Source organism: Haliotis rufescens, unplaced genomic scaffold (assembly GCF_023055435.1).
Source record: "Haliotis rufescens isolate VD_foot unplaced genomic scaffold, xgHalRufe1.0.p SCAF_4, whole genome shotgun sequence".
In the NCBI taxonomy this organism is placed as follows: domain Eukaryota; kingdom Metazoa; phylum Mollusca; class Gastropoda; order Lepetellida; family Haliotidae; genus Haliotis; species Haliotis rufescens.
Window position 1 is genome coordinate 4,766,196 of NW_025964112.1, and position 22,531 is coordinate 4,788,726.

A 22,531-nucleotide genomic window follows, 5' to 3' on the forward strand; every position below is an offset into this window, starting at 1 on the left:
CACTCAGCTTGTGAAACCCTGTACACCCTTCTGATCAGAGGTCGGATGCCTTGTCAACATGACCAAAGAGGTTAACCCAGTCAGCAAGCTGACAGCAAGGATGTCATCTGTGGGATGACTCCACGCCCTGCTATATACTCTGCCGTCAATAGAAGGCACGTCCGGGGCCGCATAGTAGGGTACTGAGGCTTATTTTGTTCAAATTTAATATGAACGTGCTGAGCCCAATGTTGGGCGCCAGAGTCAGCTTGTCAGCTTGCTGACGGGGTTAACCTCTTTGGTCATGTGGACAAGGCGTCCGACCTCTGATCAGAAGGTCTGTGGTTCGAGTCCCATCATGGGACTCGGAAATTTTTTGGCTGTTACACTAGCAACTCTTGTCCCAAGCTGCCGACACAGCTATACTCTTACCTTTCCCACTGAAGGCCAGGATCCTCCTCCCCCTCTTCCTGGTTGTTGGGACACTGCCGGTGCAGGGCTCGGGGCACCGGGTCCAGTCGCCCCACTCCGACAACACACAGTCATTCCAACATGGCACGTAGCAGTCCTCCCAGTCCTCCGTCCGACGTTCATGTTCCCAGCACAAGCTCTCAGACACTCTCTCCTGGAAAAAAAATAATAAAACATAAATTTGTACATTATCTTTACCATAATTGATGCCCATTTACTAGAAACCGTCCTCATCATAAGACCAATATATGAATGCCCCTTCTGTCATAATCTCTCATCTCTGCCCATCCAATGATCCATCTCTACTCATCCAATGATCCCATCTCTGCCCATCCATGGTGGCGGCACATGGTCCTTTGTACAGCACACAGGTCACAAATCAGGGGAAGTTGAGCAAGGTTGATCTCGGAGAGTAGTGGATGGGTGACTGCCTTAGGCAGCTTGGCTCCTGAGAGTTTCCAGGACTTTGGTCCTGCCCAATATATGTACTGACATGCATCCTTTGACATGTGACCTTGTTCGAAATGAGCCTCTGTTCACCCAGGAGACAATGGGTACCCTGTAGGATGAGATGGGTACCGTATTTTCTTGAGTATAGTGCGCACTTTTTTTCGAAAAAACACAGCTGTGTAGAAGGGGGTGCGCATTATACACGAATTATGAGTTTGGATGGGTTTTTTTCCCCCATGGAAAGACATTACCGTGAGCACGAAACACCGGAAATACCATGTCAACAAATCCATACTGAAGTACGCAAAATAATCATGTAATTACACTGTCTGGCTATAAAAAGTGTTCTTTGTATATCTGGACTTATGTTTGTAACTTATTTCATTAATTTTATTCAAAATTCCTTATAATATTGTTTTTATTAATTTCGGCGAAATCGTGTGTGAAGCGATCGGAAGATCGCACAACTCACCGTTATTAACAGCAACCACGGTCAGAATACCGCAATTGACGCCTTGAAACAAACTTTAGTTGACAGAGAATGAATACATATATCATAAATGACATACTTTGACTCGTTAAAAGTCACATTTGTTTTTGTTTGACGATTCTATGTCAACATGAAATTCTCGCAATCACGCGATCACGTGCGCGTGAGCCTTGAGGGTAACTGGTCAGACTGGTTCCATGTAAAAAATAATACCCGGCAATAGCGATCACCTGCTTTGCTTAGGGTTATTATTATTTTAAATATGTTAAGTAAAGGCTGCATATAATTAAGAAAATAATGGAATATATTATTCCTGATAAAAAAAATTGTTTCAGATACAATTGATGCCGATCCTTGCATTAAAAATCCTATAACGGTATATCATTGGGTGTGTCTTGACCGAATCACCGGTCGATTCCAAGAAAACGTGTGTACAGCTGATTGCCGTTTCCGGCTTAGTTTACGAGAAAATACACAAGGTAATCTTAATCCCTAGATATAAAACAATGCCTAGCAGAACAATAAATACTATTTAAACGGTAAAAAAACATGTCTGGTGATTTTTTATCTCAAATTTCGAATTTGTACTGACGAAGTTTCTCAGCACCCGTTCGTTTGCCGGACTTCGCTGAAAGGGTACGGTGTAATTTTTTTCTGCGCATAATATTCAAATTTCTTTTTTTCCAAAATATTGAACCCGCTAGAGGGGGGTGCGCATTATACATGGGTGCGCACTATACTCAAGAAAATATGGTACCTTCTAGCGCCTCACAGGAAGCTTGGGTTGTATACTCCCCAGGGAGCTGAGAATGAAAATTGAGTGAACACTGACTGATGCTTTTGGGCATGGAATTGGCACACTATAAATATGCTCCCATTTCTGCCCATCTAATGCTCCCACGTCAGTCCTTTATATACTCACCCCACTCCTGTCACTGCAGACGCTGTGCCGTGTGCGGTGCCCCACCCCACATCCACCCCTCTGAGATGGCTCACAGTCCCCAAGGGTGGTGTTCCAGTAGAAGCAGGCCTTGGGGACACAGGACTGAGTCTCACTCAGATGGGGACATGGGTTCCCCCCGGGGCCGGGCAGGGTCAGGATTTCTCGTGTCCTGTATCGTTTTCCTGAAATGGACATAGTAATGTGCATGGTTACATACTTTTAACTCGTAGCCTGAGAACCAACTTCTTAAAGACATTTCACCATTATTTGCAACGATCCATGATGCTAGATTCATTCAAATAGTGAAACTGTATTACCCCTATCTCCTTTGTTTTGACATATTGTTAAACACTTTAGGTTCGAAGGCAGGATATGTTGGGACAGTCTAAGAGGGTAGTAGTAGTACACACTTATCTCAACTGCAGAAAACTTCAATCATGCACAGTCTATCAATACCTATGACATAACAAGTGAGTGAGTGAGTTAAAATATAAAGTCGCATCAGCATTTTTTTAGCCATATTACGGGGTGAGTAGTGGTGAAGTGAAATTGGGTTTAACGTCGCGCCCAAGATTATTGCACTTATATAGCGACATGCATGCAGGTATGTGTGCATACAGTAAACTGACTTCGAGCCGACCAGTCCTTGTTTTAAGCCCCTTAATGCCGAGCGCCAGACAGGGTAACAACAAGTACCATCTTTTAACGTCTTTTGGTATGACGTGGCCAGTCAGGGTAACAACAAGTACTATCTTTTAACGTCTTTTGGTATGACAACCAGTCTTTGTTTTAAGCCTTAATGCCGAGCGCCAGACAGGGTAACAACAAGTACCATCTTTTAACGTCTTTTGGTATGACACGACCGGGGATCAAACCCCGGACCTTCCACTCTCCGCTCTAGAGGTAAGTATGAGTGGTTCTACCTGTGATTCCTAGACCTGCGTGGACCAGAGTGACTATGAGTGGTTCTACCTGTGATTCCTAGACCTGCGTGGACCAGAGTGATTATGAGTGGTTCTACCTGTGATTCCTAGACCTGCGTGGACCAGAGGTGACGATGAGTGGATCTACCTGTGATTCCTAGACCTGTGTGGACCAGAGTGACTATGAGTGGATCTACCTGTCATTCCTAGACCTGCATGGACCAGAGTGACTATGAGTGGTTCTACCTGTGATTCCTAGACCTGTGTGGACCAGAGTGACTATGAGTGGCTCTACCTGTGATTCCTAGACCTGCGTGGACCAGAGTGACTATGAGTGGTTCTACCTGTGATTCCTAGACCTGTGTGGACCAGAGTGACTATGAGTGGTTCTACCTGTGATTCCTAGACCTGTGTGGACCAAAGTGACTATGAGTGGTTCTACCTGTGATTCCTAGACCTGCCTGGACCAGAGGTGACTATGCGTGGCTCTACCTGTGATTCCTAGACCTGCCTGGACCAGAGGTGACTATGCGTGGCTCTACCTGTGATTCCTAGACCTGTGTGGACCAAAGTGACTCTGCGTGGTTCTACCTGTGATTCCTAGACCTGTGTGGACCAAAGTGACTATGAGTGGTTCTACCTGTGATTCCTAGACCTGCATGGACCAGAGTGACTATGAGTGGTTCTACCTGTGATTCCTAGACCTGCATGGACCAGAGTGACTATGAGTGGTTCTACCTGTGATTCCTAGACCTGCATGGACCAGAGTGACTATGAGTGGTTCTACCTGTGATTCCCAGACCTGCATGGACCAGAGTGACTATGAGTGGTTCTACCTGTGATTCCTAGACCTGCCTGGACCAGAGTGACTATGAGTGGTTCTACCTGTCATTCCTAGACCTGCATGGACCAGAGTGACTATGAGTGGTTCTACCTGTCATTCCTAGACCTGCATGGACCAGAGTGACTATGAGTGGTTCTACCTGTGATTCCTAGACGTGCGTGGACCAGAGTGACTATGAGTGGTTCTACCTGTGATGTCCGGCAGCTGCCTCTTCTTGCCGTTGTCATCACAGGACCGATCCTCACACTGGCTCCAGGCCGTCCACTGCGACACAGAGCAGTGCCAGTTGCACTCAACGTGACATCGCTGGGAGATAAGGGGGCGCTTGTCCGTGTCACACCTCACGTCAGACACAGGGCGCTCAAGACCCTCCTCTGGAACATAACGAATTATGAAATGATTTTCCATACTTGTTTTGTTACAAAATTACCCTATTATCAAACACCGAGGGTACTGGGATCAACTCTACCCTGTAACCCACACATGAGGTTTATCATCCTTGTTTCCCGCGAAAACTTATGCCCATTGTTGGGGGTTTTCTGTCCAAAAGATTAAACAAGGGTCATAACTCTGTACAATGTACCTCATGAACAGAGTGAGTGAGTGAGTGAGTGAGTGAGTGAGTGAGTGAGTGAGTGAGTGAGTGAGTGAGTGAGTGATGCCACTTTGAACAGTATTTCTGTAACATCACAGCATGTCAGCCTGCTGTGGGAGGGCGTTTACCATACTTCAGGGGTATGGTGCTGAAAAACCTGGGATTTGAACCCATGATCATAGGTTTCTAGGGACACAGCTCTGCACAGTATATTCTGATGCCTGATACAACTGGGCCCCTGTCCCCATGTAGAGGGAGATGTGAGTCCTGGCTGATACTGACCGTCCACCTCGACACAGATGGCCTTCCTGCTCTGTATGCCAATGCCGCAGTGCGAGTAACCAGGGACCGGCTCGCACGTGTTCCACCCAGACACAATCCACTTGGCCCTGCAATAACGGAGACCCAGGATATCATGCTTGCACAAACATTTGTCTCATAAAGAGATAATAACTTCAAATAACTCAGAGATAGAAACTGGCACTAAAGTACTCACGGAAATGAAAAAAACCTGTTTTTTCGATCTCAGATTTTAAATAAATGCAGTTAATATACAAAATATATAAATATTCAAACAACTCAATTAGTACTAATTGGGCCTTGACACAAATACAGTGTATCAAAGGTTTTTATGTTTTTTTACACGTAAAAGTGTGTAAATATATGAACAAAACAGACTATTGTGAGCATAACCAGGTGTTAGTAAATCAAGGTGAATGTCCATGACCTATGACACCTTGATGACAGGTGAAAACAGGTGCTTGAAACCCACGTGCATGTGATTTGACACTGGTTAGTGATTTGTGAGTGGCATTGTGGGATAGCGAATCATCGTCAAAATATCAGAACGTAAAAGTAACATATTCCCTTCTCAAACAACAACTTACATGTCATTATTATTATGTACATAAACATAGCTGTTATTTTTATTGTTGTTTTGATAACTTTTATCCAGGCTAATTTGCATAATGCCTATAGCCTGTTTCTGCCATGTCAATTTGGACTTAGTTTTATTTTTGAATGTTGAAAGTGCCTACAAATTACCTCCTGTAAAGTACATTTTGTATTGAGCACTGAGATAAAACTAGCAAATCCAGACTAGTACTTTTCCAGTTGTTTTGTTATTTCGTATTTACATCTACGTAATGCTTTGTGTCGATTATTAAATCCAGCAAAACAGGGTTTTTTCATTACCATGAGTACTTTAGTCCTACAGTCCTTGCCAAACTGTCCAATTGGTAAGGTATCTCAGGTATGTTAAAGACCAGTAGACATTTGCCACTTGTAAGGGATTTGTTATATGTTATCATTATAAGCACTAGTGGATTAAACATGTCACTTTTTGTTGCTGTAATTGTGTTACAATTTTGATGTAGGTGTTGTTGTCATTTTCAAATGACAGTAGACTACTGATGAAGGCTACAGTTAACTACCATGACACTTAAAGCCCAACTTAATGCAGCTTAAGGTTTTGAAAAAATAAGTTAAACTAATTTTTTTTGTCCCTGTCCAACTCTCCATACCTTCTACATGGCTTGAGATTGTTAACATCGTCTACATCCACCTTGATGACATCATGGAGTCTATCTGGGCACGGACGACCATTTCCGAGAGGAAGCTGTAACACTGACAGTGTGCGGATCATGTACCCCGAGTTGATGCCGTTTTCCCCGAAGCAGCTATTGTTGAATGGCTCTATCTGTGACCAGCCCGAGACGACGCAGTCTTGTGGAATGATGCAGGATTGATGCTGATGAAGAAGGGGCTCGGTAACTTTGTCTGTGCAAAACCTGAAAAAGTGGTTTGGTGTTGATGAAAGACTCATGGACTTTGTTCATGTAAAAGCTGAAATAGTAGACTGATGTTGGTGGCAAAGGAACAAGTAGATGTAGTGTAACATATTTCTGTGTTGGTGAAGAGCACCTAACAGTATCAGTTCAGGACAGAGGTCATCCAGTTGTGGCTACTCAGGGCAGTGAGCACCTGAATGTCAACAAATTGTTAAACATGATCCTAAAATGTTGTTCTTGTGCTTAAACACACACATCATCACTGCACATCTTTTTGAGCAATGATAAATAGAGAATCTCACCCGAGTGTCTTTTGATATCAAATATATCAACACAAGTTGATAAAAGTGGAAAAATTTCGAGGCTTGCCCAGGAATTTTGCCACTTTTATCAACGAGTGTTGATATATCTAATATCAAAAGACACGAGGGTGAGATTTTATTTATCATCCAACATCATTCTTCCAACTTTTTCAAATTGTAGACAGCAATTAGCAGTGCCTTAAGTGTAAAAAGTATTGCTAACAGCTTCAGTAGCAGAGCCATTAGTGATGTCATTTGATTGTGACGTCATGGTAACCAGTGACGTCACAATGGTCTGCAAAGATACACTGTAGATATCGCTTGATCTACTCCAAGCAATATCTCCTGTTGGAGCCAGTTTTGGATGATAAACAACATTTATATCGTTTTTTCTTTGCATGTTATAGATAGATCACAAGAAGAAGAAAACAGCACTGGGTTTTACAATAATCATAATCATACCATTGTCATCTGCTCCCACACAGTCCAACAGTCAGGTTCCCAACCCCCACAGAACTATACACATCCCACACACTGCTTTGATACTAGTAAGATAAGAAATCATTCATCTCTCTATGCCGAGGTATCACAATGGCTCATGTCCAAGTTTCCTTTACCACATGATGAGATATTGTTTTTAGCTTCTGGTCAGAATTTGAATATGGAAAATAAAATAACAGTTCACACAGTAAAATTGGTTTACTTTCCCAAATTTTAGTCTCGAAATTGCATCATCATGCCTTCTGATGCTTTCTATGTTTGTTCAGTGAATGAAGATCCAAGCTCTGCTGCTGATGAACTGATATTGTCACTGTCAAGCAACACCACAATCCAAGCAATGATCAGTGGATAGTGTCTTGTTTTGCCTTATGGAGATTATGTAATAAAATTTGAGACAATTCATTTGAATCAATAGTTTTTCATAAAAAAATATAGATATGAAGTACCAGATAAAAATGAAAAATACATAGAGGGTTATAAAATTCACTGTTTCTCTCATCAAGTGGCATGGTTAGAATTGATATTTTCACGAGGGACCAACGTTTTCTTTAATCATACATCGATCTAAACTAAAAATCTATATGCCCCTGGGTGATAAAATAAATTTGTTAACTGTATGCCATATTCTATTTTTCACCTTCCAATTACAGACTCCATGCTAAATGAATTGTGACCCAAGTGTCATGGCCGACCTGGTGTTATCATTCACACTGATAGTCTATGAGGGGAGATAGTGTTAGGAACAAATATACAGATATCAGATGTTGCTTCTAGCAGTATGATGAAATTATTTGCATATTTGATTAAGAAAGAACTCTTCTTATTTCGTAAGCCGAAAGATAACTCCTTGTAATCTGGACACCATGTTTATACAAGTGGTACATTTCATTTCGCAATAATCACTTTTAGTTTCCAAGAATAAGCGTAACTGACAGATACAAATACCAGCGTGGCTAATGCTGAAGGTTGTGAGGATTGTGAAGACAATATTTCATACAAATCTGAATGTCAGTTCCCCAGATAAAGAGAAAGCTGACGTATTTCAGGATGTTTAATCTGCACTTCCTTTACACTTGCAGTGATGCTCATTAATATCTCTTCTCACCTGTACACAAAAACCGATTCCAAAATAGAATGACATAATTAGCCTGTCAGGCTTAAACAGAAAACTGTATTGCTTGTTTGATAGCTATACACATTAATCCCACTGGAGCCTGCTGGATGCCAATTACTTCAGAGGAAGGGCCACTACAGGAAACACACATCCGATCCCTCCCACTGTAGACTCCAGGGGAGGGATATGTTTTCAAGTTTTATATCTCGCAAGGTTTAGTCCAACCATATATATATGTGTACAAGAAAATCTTCCCATTAGCACTGTGCAAACATGCATCAAGGGATCGGATTATCATCTCCTATAATGGTGAAAACTCTTGTCGTTCTAAGTCTGTCCTAAAGGTAAATAATCTATCAGTAATCACACTGAGAGCATGCTATTTCATCAGGAAGGCAGGAAGGAAGACATAGTGGCATGAAAAATAAAAAATATTTTGTGGGGACTTTAAAAAGTAAAGATAAATCCTTTACAGATAATGACTTTTTTTAAAATTGGCTAACAGGAGAGATAAATGGGTTGTATACCGGGTTTTGTCGTGGAAAAAAGTTTGTGTAACCAACACATAACTTTACATTGTTAGTTACTGTCACATGTATCTATCACGAACAAATTTCAATCAACTCTTAGCAAAAAAAAATGTCAAGGTAACTTAAAATATTGATATATATTTGAAAAGAAAACAGCCTGTTAATGTAACATAGATATTGTGTTGTCCATGCCCTGCCTGTCCATGTACAAAAGTTTCATCTGATGTATCATATTCTTGGCCATGAGGCTTTGGATACCGAATAAACTTCTTCTTTTTCTCAGAATCTTCATAACACAAGACAATGAATCACCAACAAGTACTCTAACATGCAAATGAGTTCTTTTTTTAAATGAAAATCTTAAAAATACTATTTTTTTGTCTTGACTTCTGCCAGGTCTCTAATTTTGAACCAAATAATTTGATGATGAGTTTATAGTTGCAGCTCCAGCACCCTGCACTCGGACGGGCTTGAACTGTGTGAAGCGCTCGTAAAAGGTGACAAGCAGTCCCATGAAGCAGGTATCACAGACTCAGTGTTGAAGGTAAGAATTTCACAAACACAATGCTACCCTTCTTTCTGTGATGTCATCCTTTTGTTTTCTTTGCCCATATTTAGCAAGTTCCCAGATGATTAAAAGTCAAGTACTTGATTTTAGAGCGGTAACAAAAATCTATGTTGCAATATGATCCAATCATTGACAGTGCAGCCTCTATAAGATTACCGGTACATGGAACTGTTGCAATCTGGGAGACACATTGCTTTCCATCTTCCAGAGAATGAATCAAGCCTAAACAGAACATATGTTGTAGTTAATCAGTGAAAATGCGTTGAGGCCTTTGATGCCAAGTTTAAGATTAACCATTTGTTTATTTAGAGATGCGATTAAACTCAACTCTGTAATAACTGGTGCCTGAAATTGAAATCCTCAAATGGGCTGACAGGCTTTTCCAAATAATTACCTGCACCCTTACGTTTAGCCGAAACATGTCTCAAACAGAATAAAACAGCACTAATTTGGGTAGTTTATTGTTTAAAGAACTCAAATTTATCAACTGTTCAGTGATTGATTATCCATAATCCCATGCAGCAATAAGTAGGATTTAAATTCATGTTTTTATATCAATTTGCTTCAGTTAAATCACATTGTTTTGTTGGACAGCAGTATGTAACGGCAGCGGAAGAGCAATAGTGTTCATTTTGTTTGACTGCAGTATGTAACTAAAGGCCCTACACTGAGCAACAGGTGAACATGTGGTTAGGAAACTCATAGGGATTGCTCATGTCTGTGTTCAGAGACAGACACAGACAGAGGCAGGCAGACACAGGCGGAGAGAGACAGACACAGGCAGACAGAGACAGACACAGACAGACACAGGCAGACACAGACAGACACAGGCAGACACGGACAGACACAGACAGACACAGGCAGACACAGGCAGGCACAGACAGACACAGGCAGACACAGACAGACATGGACAGACACAGACAGACACAGGCAGACAGAGGCAGGCACAGACAGACACAGGCAGACACAGACAGACACGGACAGACACAGACAGACACAGGCAGACAGAGGCAGGCACACACAGACACAGGCAGACACAGACAGACACGGAGAGACACAGACAGACACAGACAGACACAGGCAGACACAGGCAGACACAGACGGACACAAGCAGACACAGACAGACACAGACAGACATGGACAGACAGAGGCAGGCACAGACAGACACAGGCAGACACAGACATACAGACACAGACAGACAGGCAGACACAGACATACAGACACAGGTAAACACAGACTGACACAGACAGACAGACAGACAGACACTAGTGCCTGCATGCATAAGACAACAAATTACAGCTGTTTGAATATGTGTGGAAAAATCCTGTGGTTTGAGATGGTTGACATTGTCTTGCCACATTTCTTATAAGGGAATAACATTCAATTATTCGACATGTTTAAAGATACTTTCACACCGATAATTGATGTTGATGTGCCATTTTGTTTCAAAGAATCATGTTTCCAAGGATACATAATTTGAACAGCGTCATGATGTAAGCCCATTATGATGTCACTCAAAAAGTGTACTTTATTGCTGGATTAAGTACAGTCAGCGTCTTTGATCTTTTAGCAAACCCTCTTCGAATGTTTCCTCTCAATACATGGCCTCACAATACCAACTCGTATCATGCAGAGTATTACGATGCACCGAACATCCTCACATCTTATTGGACGCCTCCGTGATAAAGCATCTGCCTGGAGAGCGGTCCTACAAGGTTAGTGTTTCGATGCCCTAGCCACATCATACCAAAAGGCTTGAAAAGATGGTACTTCTTGTTACCCTGCCTGTGCTCGACTGTTTGGCTAGGAGTCAGTCAACTGTGTCTGAGTGGGATATTATGTTAAACTACAGCATGGTATCACAGTGGGCTAGCATAATAAAACTCTCATTAAGTCTGAACTAACACAAGCAGCCACACACACACTCATGCATATTATTTTATGAGGGCAATAATCTTGATTTCGACGTGAAACCCCATTTCACCTCACCTTACATCTTATTGCTGTAGACTTTTTAAAGTCTTTCATCTTCAGTCAGACCCATTACAAGTGTATCTCTGGCAGAGAGATCTCATGCTCAGTCACTCTGCTGGAAGTAGGAGCTAACTGTAAAACATCCTTTTCTTATGAACCTGAAATAATGTGATTTGAACTAGGGCTGGGACGGGTAACTCAGGTACTCGGATACTGAGTAGGATCTGGGTACCCATAGGACTACCCGGACCCTTGGTAAGTCACGTGATATATTGTTGAATGACGAAAAGTATCTAGAACTCTAGAATGTTGGCATTCCTTCTGACTTTATATGTTTGCATAAAGATGAAACTTCAGTCAGCTTCAGTGTATGCATGACCAGATCGTTTTACACGAGTATCTAAATACATTTTGCCAGGGCTATCGTCAAACTATTCCCAGTCAGACATTTGGACCATCTCTTGAGACCTACAGCGGGTACCAGGGTAGGGTCGGGGTAATAGGGGGATGTGTACCCGGGTAGTAAATTTGGACTTGTCCCAGCCCTAATTTGAACTCATATTTGCTAGGTTCTGTTTGAAATATAGCATCAAGCTTCAGACCACTCTACTACAATGGTGCAATGACTATTTGAAGAATGATCTGATTATTAATCGAGTGAATTCAGTTCACAACCACAGAATGTTGCATAAACATACTTCTTTCTTCAGTCTTTCAAGCCCACAAAACTGATGTCTTTAAATCAAGTGCTACAATCACGAAAACCTTGTATCTTCCCCACATTATATGTGACATCAATATCTATTGAAAAAACTGATATACTGATGAATACAGGTCATTAACGATCATAAATTAATGGCTACTGTTTGTCTCATTTCAGAGATTATATTATATTTATTATATTATATTCATTATGGAAACGAGCTATGTATTATCTTCCTGTTAAAGAAAGATTGCTTATGAGTGAGTGAGAAAGTTAGATTTAACACTACAAAATTCCATTTATATAACGGCATCATGGCTTTATGTGGGAGGAAAGTCCGAAGTAATGCAGGTCTCAACTGTTTACGACTTCAGTTACATCCACAAGCACTGAATTGTGCTCACAAACCTAGAAACATAATCAAGGCAAACCGGGATTCAAACCCACAATCATAGTGACACAACTCTGCACAGCAAATTGAATGACTGCTTATGAAGACAATTGAGGATTTAGCAATTACGTCTGCTTTGAAAAACATTTCAGTAGTCATGTGAGGGAGAATAAAGGGTAAGGGGTCATGGAAATCCACTGAGGGACCATACATCATGATCAGGATAAATCCCACGATCAGCAGATCCTGACACAATCAGCAGATACTGACACAATCAGCAGACCCTGACACAATCAGCAGATCCTGACAAAATCAGTAGACCCTGACAAAATCAGCAGATATCCTGCCATGGTCAACAGATCCTGACACAATTAGCAGATCCTGACACAATCAGCAGACCCTGACACAATCAGCAGATCCTGACACAATCAGCAGACCCTGACACAATCAGCAGATCCTGACACAATCAGCAGATCCTGACAATCAGCAGACCCTGACACAATCAGCAGATCCTGACACAATCAGCAGACCCTGACACTATCAGCAGATCCTGATATAATCAGCAGACCCTGACACAATCAGCAGACCCTGACACAATCAGCAGACCCAGACACAATCAGCAGATCCTGACACAATCAGCACACCCAGACACAATCAGCAGATCCTGACTCAATCAGCAGACCCTGACAATCAGCAGATCCTGACTCATAAGGACCCAAGTGTGCACAGCAAGCTGTGGAGACCATCCCTTATTGGTGGTGTTACTCTTACCACTGAACAGTGAACCTATTATAAAAGAAATGTTCAGACGATATTAAAGCCCACAAAAAGCAACAGTTGTACATATTTCTATGATTAATTGTATTTTAACATTAAACTGATAAACTTTAAGACCCATCATTGAAAGCCAAGGAGCTAACAAAAGAAGTCATTGAAGATAACTAGGAATCTTAAAGTTTTGTTATAACTGCTGAAAAACAGATTCACAAATCACCACTGCTAGGAGATTCTTCAGTGCTGACGTACTGCACTGTTTCATATTGATACAAGACACAGACATTATGCTAACTTTGCATCTTATGTGTTCTTTCACGCAAGGGCATTTCTTTTCATATCATTGTTCGTTTAAATGGTGTTCTGACACTGTTATGGTAGCTAACTCTCTTCTAACCTACCACATCAAGGCGAGCTTATCTTTTTCTGCATCAAATCAGGTAGGTCTCAACACACCTTGGCATGTTACTGGGAAGGATTATAAGAATCACCCCAAAAACAAAACTTTATGAGAGGCTGTAAATGTGGGACTATGGAGGAAGTTGCTAGCCTGATGAATAAAAATGTCTTACGCTGTCAATCCTACTTACAATGCCTTGGTTCCTCAAGGAAACCGTAACCTTATCAATAAGTACTTCCTACATTTTGAATAATGTCAACAGCCTATATATACGTCAGTTGTGAAACTGTATTATAAATAACCCAAAGTGCTATGCACACGATTGTCTGGACTGAACAGCTAATCTTGCTGCAGTCAGCATCTCATAGCATCTTAAATTACCTTCATTGCAATTTTATTGTCAATTTTTTAAATTTTGCCAAGTTTTAATATCATAATGCTCTCATTTTAAACAAATCTTTGGAATTAAGAAAAATATATGTACCAAGATGATTTCAGATGAAAGATTCACTTCTACACATGGTAATTAATGCAAGATTTTGGTTGGTTGGTTGGTTTGTTGTAACGCCGCACTCAGCAATATTCCAGCTATATGACGGCACTCTGTAAATAATCAAGTCTGGCCCAGACAATCCAGTGATTAATATCATGAGTATCGATCCGCCCAATTGGGATCGATGACATGCATGAACCAAGTCAGCTAGTCTGACCACCCGATCCCATTAGTCGCCTTTTACGACAACCATAGTCACCTTTTACGGCAAGCATGGGTTGCTGAAGACCCATTCTACCCCGGAAAATTAATGCAAGACCGTCCACTACACAAATGGTTATGAGAACCAGATCCATCTACTTGTGCAGGTAACAAGGCATGGTGGTATGGAAGGCTACCTGTAACAGCATCGACAGATACCAGCATCACACACCTGCCCAGTATTGGGCCATCATCAGCTGAAACCTGATACATTTTCTCCTGCATTAACCCACCACATTATTCTAATAATAATCAGCCATAATGTTTTTATGGAGAATGTTGTAAATGCATAACAGTCAGACTCAGCCCATGGCCAGTGCCTGAAACTGCCTGACTGCCCATGACTTTTCTGTCAGGCTGCCTGAAATGTTCTGCCAAATGTCTGGCAGGAAACTTTAAGATTACTTATGTATTCATTTTTATCATAACTCCTTGTAGATTCTCAAGTAATTGTTTTCATTATTTCAACTGAATCAAGACGCAAATTGTCTCCTAATGATTATTTTTAGATTTTTCAATATTTATTATGTCTGAAAGCGGGCAGGTAATTTTGAAGATGGGCAGGCAACACTTATAAGTCACCTGCCCGACTGTCTTGTTGGGTTCTAAATTTGTTTAAACACTGCCACTTGCATATACAAAATTGTAATGATAAATGACAGGCATGATTTCCTAAAATAACTTATATGGATGGAAGAGAGTAAGTAAGTGAGTTTGGTCTAACACTGCCTCGGCCAGTACTTCAGCTATATTGCAGTATGTTGACATACAGCGCTGCAACCCAACAGCACAGATATGGTGCTGAGAAATAAAGGATTATAAAGGATTATTGACATATCAAAACTAGGATTCAAACCCAATATAGAATACTTAACGAGCTCCCATGTAATACCAATTTTATGAAACGAGTGAATAGTTGTGGTTTCTGATGAGCAAAAGCGAGAGTACATAAGCACGCATTTTGGTATTACACAATGTGTAATACAGCTGTATGTTTATTAAACAGGTGATCTCTTCACGGACAAGTAATAAATAAGCCTCTCACATTGTATCCATGTGTGGAATAGAACCTGGACCTTCAGACTGACTGACCACTTGGCTACCCCCAACCCCCTAAAAACCCTAAACATCGAATCCCATGGACACACTCTTAGTGAGATTATAACATGAGATGCTGGGAGGGCAGAGAAGCAACAACCTCTCTGAGCAGTGAGCAATTGCCACCTGACTGATCGCCACCACCAGCTACCAAGGCATCTGGGGATCAATCACTGCATAAGTGAAAACACCTTTTCAATTCTATCGAATTAGTACCACTAATCCTTTATAAAACCCAACTAACTTCACCCTTTCCCTGGGTCAGCAGATGACACAGCAGATAGCTGGGAACATTCATGGTAGATAAGGGAGGCAGCACTGATTAATGTCTGTTATAATTTATTTAATATTTCCTGTTTGAAGAAGAAATTGCTAAGTGCTTGCTGTTTGTACTACACAGGTGCTTCATGTATCCTGTCTGTGAAACTGATGTCAATATTGATGCTTAAACTTGTCATCAATGTCCATGTGCAGTAGGATTATGCATCAACTGTGAGTCAGTGTTGCACCAGATGCGATATGGACATGAGCGGACTGTGAAGGCTAGACTAACATCTAGTCTCTGAAATGAACATATCGTACAGAAAAAACAGTTATCTTAATAAAAATATAATAAAAGGGAGCCCAGTAACACTCTTCATTTTCAGATACTGCAGTAATCTAGACTTGCCAAACACAATAGACTTGCATGGGCTGTATTTGATATATAAATGTATCAGGGTCTGTAAGACAGACTATGTGAAAACCTCCTGCCCAACTTTACCAGCCAGGAACAAGACTCTAGTCAGTTGGTTGGTTTGTTGTTTAACGCCGCACTCCAGCTATATGACGGCGGTCTGTAAATAATCGAGTCTGGACCAGACAATCCAGTGATTTATATCATGAGCATCGATCCACGCAATTGGGATTGATGACATGCATCAACCAAGTCAGCAAGCCTGACCACCCGATCCCGTTGGTCGCCTTTTACGACAAGCATAGTCACCTTTTACGGCAATAAGTCAGTTGGTAGTCCTTGCAAGCAGGATTCAATTAAGTCCTTCACAACTCATTTTGTTTGTCTGTAACTCAGAGTTGATGAAGTATAGCAATCTATCAGGTAATGATTACACTATTGCACTGAAGGAATGTCTGACACTAGCGATATCACAGTCTAGACATGGCGGTACACCATGGGAGTATAATCCCTCTCTTGACACTTTGAATTCACATGACATTACATTTTTTGTTTTTTTTGTTTGTTGTTTAACCCTTTCGCCCCGACTGCCCGATTTATCGGGCAGGATAAACCGTGTCCCAGGACCCGGCTGCCCGAAAAATCGGGCAGCATAAGCCGAGGCCCAGAACCCGGCTGCCCGATAAATCGGGCGGCGCGAGCGTGTTTACAAAATCGCTCTTTCTACTTCCTTTCTCGTGTGTAATCTCGTTCTAAATATGGAAACGAGATCTACACGTAATGACACGTCATTCGATGGAATTTCCCCGTCTTTTTGGCGCGAAAATCGCGGGTATGTCACCTGTTTTCGCGACAGGTATTTTTCTCGCTTGAATCGTAAATCAAGCGTAATGGCGGCCAACTACGATTCGGATAGCGATCAGATGATTAACAACGACTATATCGGGAATAATAATGTGTTTGAATTGAATAATTTACGCGAAGGGGAGAGGGAATTTCGCGAATATTTTCGTGAAGATTTTGACGGTTTCGACGAGGTGTCCCCCCCCCCCGCCAACTTTCGAGAATGGGAGTGGCAGAGGGACACACGACAGTGGAGACATGAGGGATTTTGAAGAGGCGACCGGATTCAAGAATATATATTGACACGGTGAGTGAAGAGTCGTGCTATTGATTTTTTCCAACTGTTTTACAATGATTCTGTGTTTGAACAGATTATCAGTGCGACGAATGAGAATGCAGCCTACACGTGAACGAGCGATCACAACAACAACAAAGGTGAGTGGCATGACGTATCTGTTTCTTTTTTTAAAAAATTATTTTTCTGATCGCAATCCGAATTGTAGTTTGCCGGTTTGTCGTATGTCCTTATATTTCGCTCAATTTGAATAAAATTTATTTCCATATTCATGTTTGTTTTCTTGTTTTTTACATCTTAATTTAAATTTTAGTAACTGTAATGATTATTTATTTATTAATTGATTTAATAAAGTACTGATTTAATTTATTATGCAATTGTAAATAGCAGTGTATTGTAAATATGTTATCACAACTTGTATATTTGCAGAACTTGAATTTACGATCTTTCCGTCCTTTTACAATGTTTCCCTCTTCAGATCAATCTGTGTTATCTTCCCTGTGATGTCATTCTTATAGTAGCTGTGGTTCAATGTTCAGATAATGTGATAAATAACTTTTTAAAAACTTAAATACTTAATTTTTGTTTCAAATCCTGAAAAAGAACAAAATAAATCAAATATTTGTGTTTTTACCTGTGTTAACGAGTTTACCTGCGTTAACAAGTTTACCTGTGTTAACGAGTTTACCTAAGAGGCTGTAAGTGTATCATAAGTAATATGTGACATCAGTATAGAAAACAAAGTCAGTACCAAGAGTTGTAAACTTGTTTATTTGTTTACAGATGTGCATGAAGAGAATTTACCTGTAACACCTGGGATAACCTGTGCCGTCCAAGATGACAAGACCACTGTGTTATGTTTACCTTGTATCTGTGATTTATTTTTGTGATTTGTAATACAATTTGAGCCAAAATTCATTGTCTGTTTTCATTTTTTCAGTGTTTTCAAGTTTTATTTCACTTGTAAACACCTGTAATTAGAAAATAACAAAGGTTAGAGACAATAACAACAAAGAATATTAAAGTATACTTAATCCTCTTTACAATGGTATATGATAAATGTATATTAAAAGCAAGTTTCTGGTAGAAAAAGTGCATCAAAAATGATAGTGTGATTTTCCAATAATACTGCCAGGGAGGCCAGTGTACAGGCCTTGTCAGTGTCAGGGACTGCAGGGTCTCAAGGGACATAACTCTGGGGCAGCCAGTGATGAAAGAGTTAACACTGCCCTCAGCACTCTTCAAGCTATATGATGGCAGTCGGTAAATAATCAAGTCTGGATCAGACAATCTTGTGTTTGATATCAAGAGCATTGATCTAAGCAAATTGAATATGATGACATGCATCAACCAAGTCAGAGAGCCTGACCACCCGATCCTGTTAGTCACCTCTTGCCACAAGAACGAGTTACTGAAAAAAGTTCTAACCTGGATCTTCACAGGGATAATAACATCGGAATCACAATGTACATTTGTCTGGGCTTCAGTGTTTCTGCTGATTACATTACATTATATTATTCTCATCTTTGTTGAGACACGACAGAGCGCATTAATATTCTATGAAAGGGTTTGCTGTATGTGATGTCATTCATTGGCTGCTCGGAGACCTTGTGGTGCCTATGGACGTCCATCAGTGAGGATATACCAGCAGGCGTCCATCAGTCATCATACTTTCCCACAAACACGGAGCAAATCAGTATAGGGTCATAGCTGAACATACATAATAAAAAAACAAATCTTGTCTGAAAGCTCAATAAATCTGGCAATAGAGTTGTTTTACCTGACATATTGTCTTCAAACTAGTTATTTCCATGGAAGTTGAGTGATTGAATTCCACTCTACACCATAGACATCAAAATATTACAACTACATCACAACAGCTTGAAAATAATTACATCTAGATTGGTTACCATTTTTACCAGTGAACACAAAAGCAATGTGCCACACCATTTGGGTACAGAACACTTTATCAGCCAAGTCACAGAGTCGGACCACCCAATCCCCAGTTTAACATAAGGTTCTTGGGACAAATTCGGACATGGAATTTGACCACAGTGAACACAGATTCCACATGGCTGTTGGGTCTCTGCAAGCACTGTCACATTGTCTAGTTCATTTTATTATTTCAGTACGGATAGACCGGATGCCTTTGTGTACATACATATGGCATTACAAACCAGTGTGCACGACATACATGTAAGAAATAACACATGGACATTACATATAGCACATATTGATAATTGTATCTCAGGTTCCATTATAAACTTAGGATATCAGATCTTTCCACATTTTCAAAGTAATTTTTTTTTGTGTGTTAATAATTATTTAGTTGGACTTAAATAGCAGTAAATCAAACCTCTGTTAATTTGGGTATTTATAATACTTTGACTTAGATACATTTGTCTCAGGTGGGTACAGCCTGGACATACCAGCAAAAAGTGGTCTTCATTGTCAGTATAATCGGAGTTACATACGTTACATTTTCTAAATTCCCGCAGAATATTAAACTGCCGGACAACACATTGTACATTTATCTGATTCACGAAATGTGTAACATGTAATGTGTTGTGTACTGTAACAATCAGAAAGCAACACAACTTATAGCATACACACATCTACACGCAGAAACTGCCCTGCCAACAAGAACAAACACATGACATCTACACACAGAAACTGCCCTGCCAACAAGAACAAACGCATGACATCTACACGCAGAAACTGCCCTGCCAACAAGAACACATGACATCTACACGCAGAAACTGCCCTGCCAACAAGAACACATGACATCTACACGCAGAAACTGCCCTGCCGACAAGAACAAACACATGACATCTACACGCAGAAACTGGCCTGCCAACAAGAACAAACACATGACATCTACACGCAGAAACTGCCCTGCCAACAAGAACACATGACATCTACACGCAGAAACTGGCCTGCCAACAAGAACAAACACATGACATCTACACGCAGAAACTGCCCTGCCAACAAGAACACATGACATCTACACGCAGAAACTGCCCTGCCAACAAGAACAAACACATGACATCTACACGCAGAAACTGCCCTGCCAACAAGAACAAACACATGACATCTACATGCAGAAACTGCCCTGCCAACAAGAACACATGACATCTACACGCAGAAACTGCCCTGCCAACAAGAACAAACACATGACATCTACATGCAGAAACTGCCCTGCCAACAAGAACAAACATCATACTTTGGGGGAAACTTTTCAAATTTGTTAAGAAATTTAATGACAGCGATGGAAAACTTGCTGTGGACTCTATAAAGTATAGATCTGGCAATTAGCGGCAATCCTTCAAACTAGTGGAGCAAATGTATAATCATGATAATATCTACAGCACATTTTGTAATATCCCAAACACTTGCACTCTATATGGTTACCTACACATCTACAGGAAATAAGCCTGGGTAAGATGTCTGAACCATCTAATACCATCAGAAGTCTGGCAAGTGCTCAGGCCTAGAAACCCTTTCACTGAACATTCTAAAACATGTTTCCAAAAACCAATATTTTGTAGTTCTGGCCAAAAGGGCCTGTATCATACATTTCCTCAGTTCTGTAATGAACCTATGAAAACATACACTCACATCCACTGACATAAAACTCAACATTTGCTAAGGACCAGAGTAGTCATCTTTAGTCAAATGTGTGGTCTTTAGTAAACGTTGAGCGGTATAGAACCCTGTTTTTGTTTGTTTGTTTGTTGTTTACCATCGCACTCAGCAATATTCCAGCTACATGGCGTCAGTCTGTATAAAATCGAATCTGGACCAGACAATCCAGTGATTGACATCATGAGCATCGATCCAGACAATTGGGATACGATGACATGCATCAATAAAATAAGTGATCCTGATCACCCGATCCTGTTAGTCGCCTCTTACGACAAGCACAGTATTCTTTTACGGCAAGCATGGGTTGCTGAAGACCTATTCTACCATGCATTTTCAGGGAAATGTCCTTATTGTATGTTGAACGAAGAAATGAAACATGAGACTCACTTGAGTTTAGTTATTGTGCCTCTGCTGGCGAGGCAGTTGATCACCCGTTTTTGGTATCCAATGAGAGGATGAGTTTTCACGTTTTCCCTGAATGTGTTTTCGAACGGCTGGCAGGGTTCCCAGGGTTCCAAGGAATATGAGTACGATTCAGTGCAGTTTTCACAAGGTAACATCATAGAAAATGCCTGACAATGTTTCCCCCCATGTCTTGGAGGCACGATAATCCGTCTTGTCTTTGACCGATTTGGAATACGACATGTTGAATCACATTTACTCCAACTGGAATATAAAGAAACTATACAATCTTGCTTACATAGCAATTCACATGGTTGAGTCCTGTTTGGTTTTCGTTCATGTACTTGACATAAGTGCTCCTCAACTTTAATATGGCTGTCTCGACGTTCACAGATAACTTTTCGTGTTTGAACTCCATTATATTTCCCACACACTTTACTCCCGGGGGAGAGTTTGCAAGTGCTCCAGGGAGATACGGACCACACAACGTCAACTGCTTGTGACCAAGAGTCACGTTCACCGTAGTTCTTGTCCAGAATAACACTCTCTGCGTTGCAGTCTTTATAACAAGTTTCAAACTCTGAAGGTTTGTGGAGCGATCCACAATAGGAATAATGTACAGGGTGTCCTCTGTCACTCTGACACCACACTTCGCGATACTGTGTTCCTCCAAACCCGCAGCGCTCATTTTCACACGCACCCCAAGGACCTGCAATGAATAAAACAACGTGAAAATACCTGGAAAACTTTCAATATACATTTGAAAACAAGGACAAAATAGTAATATATATTTATACTCATATTTAAAGAAGTTTACTTATAGATGTAATATGACAAGCTGATCTTGACTGTTTCCTTCAATGAATGCCTTTTTAAAAATGTATAAGGGGCGGTCGGGCAGCCTAGTGGTTAGAGCGTTCGCTTTTCACGCCGAAGACCCAGGTTCGATTCCCGACATGGGTACAATATGTGAAGCCCATTTCTGGTGTCCCCCGCCATAATATTGCTGGAATATTGCTAAAAGCGGCGTAAAACCATACTCACTCACTTACTCACTTTAAATGTATTTTAAAACT

General features: G+C 40.9%; 1 protein-coding gene across 5 annotated transcripts in view; it reads right to left on the reverse strand.

Annotated features, from left to right (window-relative positions):
• The window catches only part of LOC124143006 (thrombospondin type-1 domain-containing protein 7A-like), a 428,609-nt gene that overhangs the window by 90,949 nt on the left and 315,129 nt on the right, over nt 1-22,531 (reverse strand). For all 5 annotated transcript variants that reach the window (XM_048382587.1, XM_048382586.1, XM_048382583.1 and 2 more), the window contains 6 exons: nt 21,441-22,164; nt 6,219-6,485; nt 4,978-5,084; nt 4,289-4,474; nt 2,313-2,515; nt 412-604 (listed from right to left, as the gene is read on the reverse strand). In XM_048382587.1, coding sequence (XP_048238544.1) covers nt 412-604; nt 2,313-2,515; nt 4,289-4,474; nt 4,978-5,084; nt 6,219-6,485; nt 21,441-22,164 — 1,680 coding nt within the window. The remainder of the gene's footprint in view (nt 1-411; nt 605-2,312; nt 2,516-4,288; nt 4,475-4,977; nt 5,085-6,218; nt 6,486-21,440; nt 22,165-22,531) is intronic.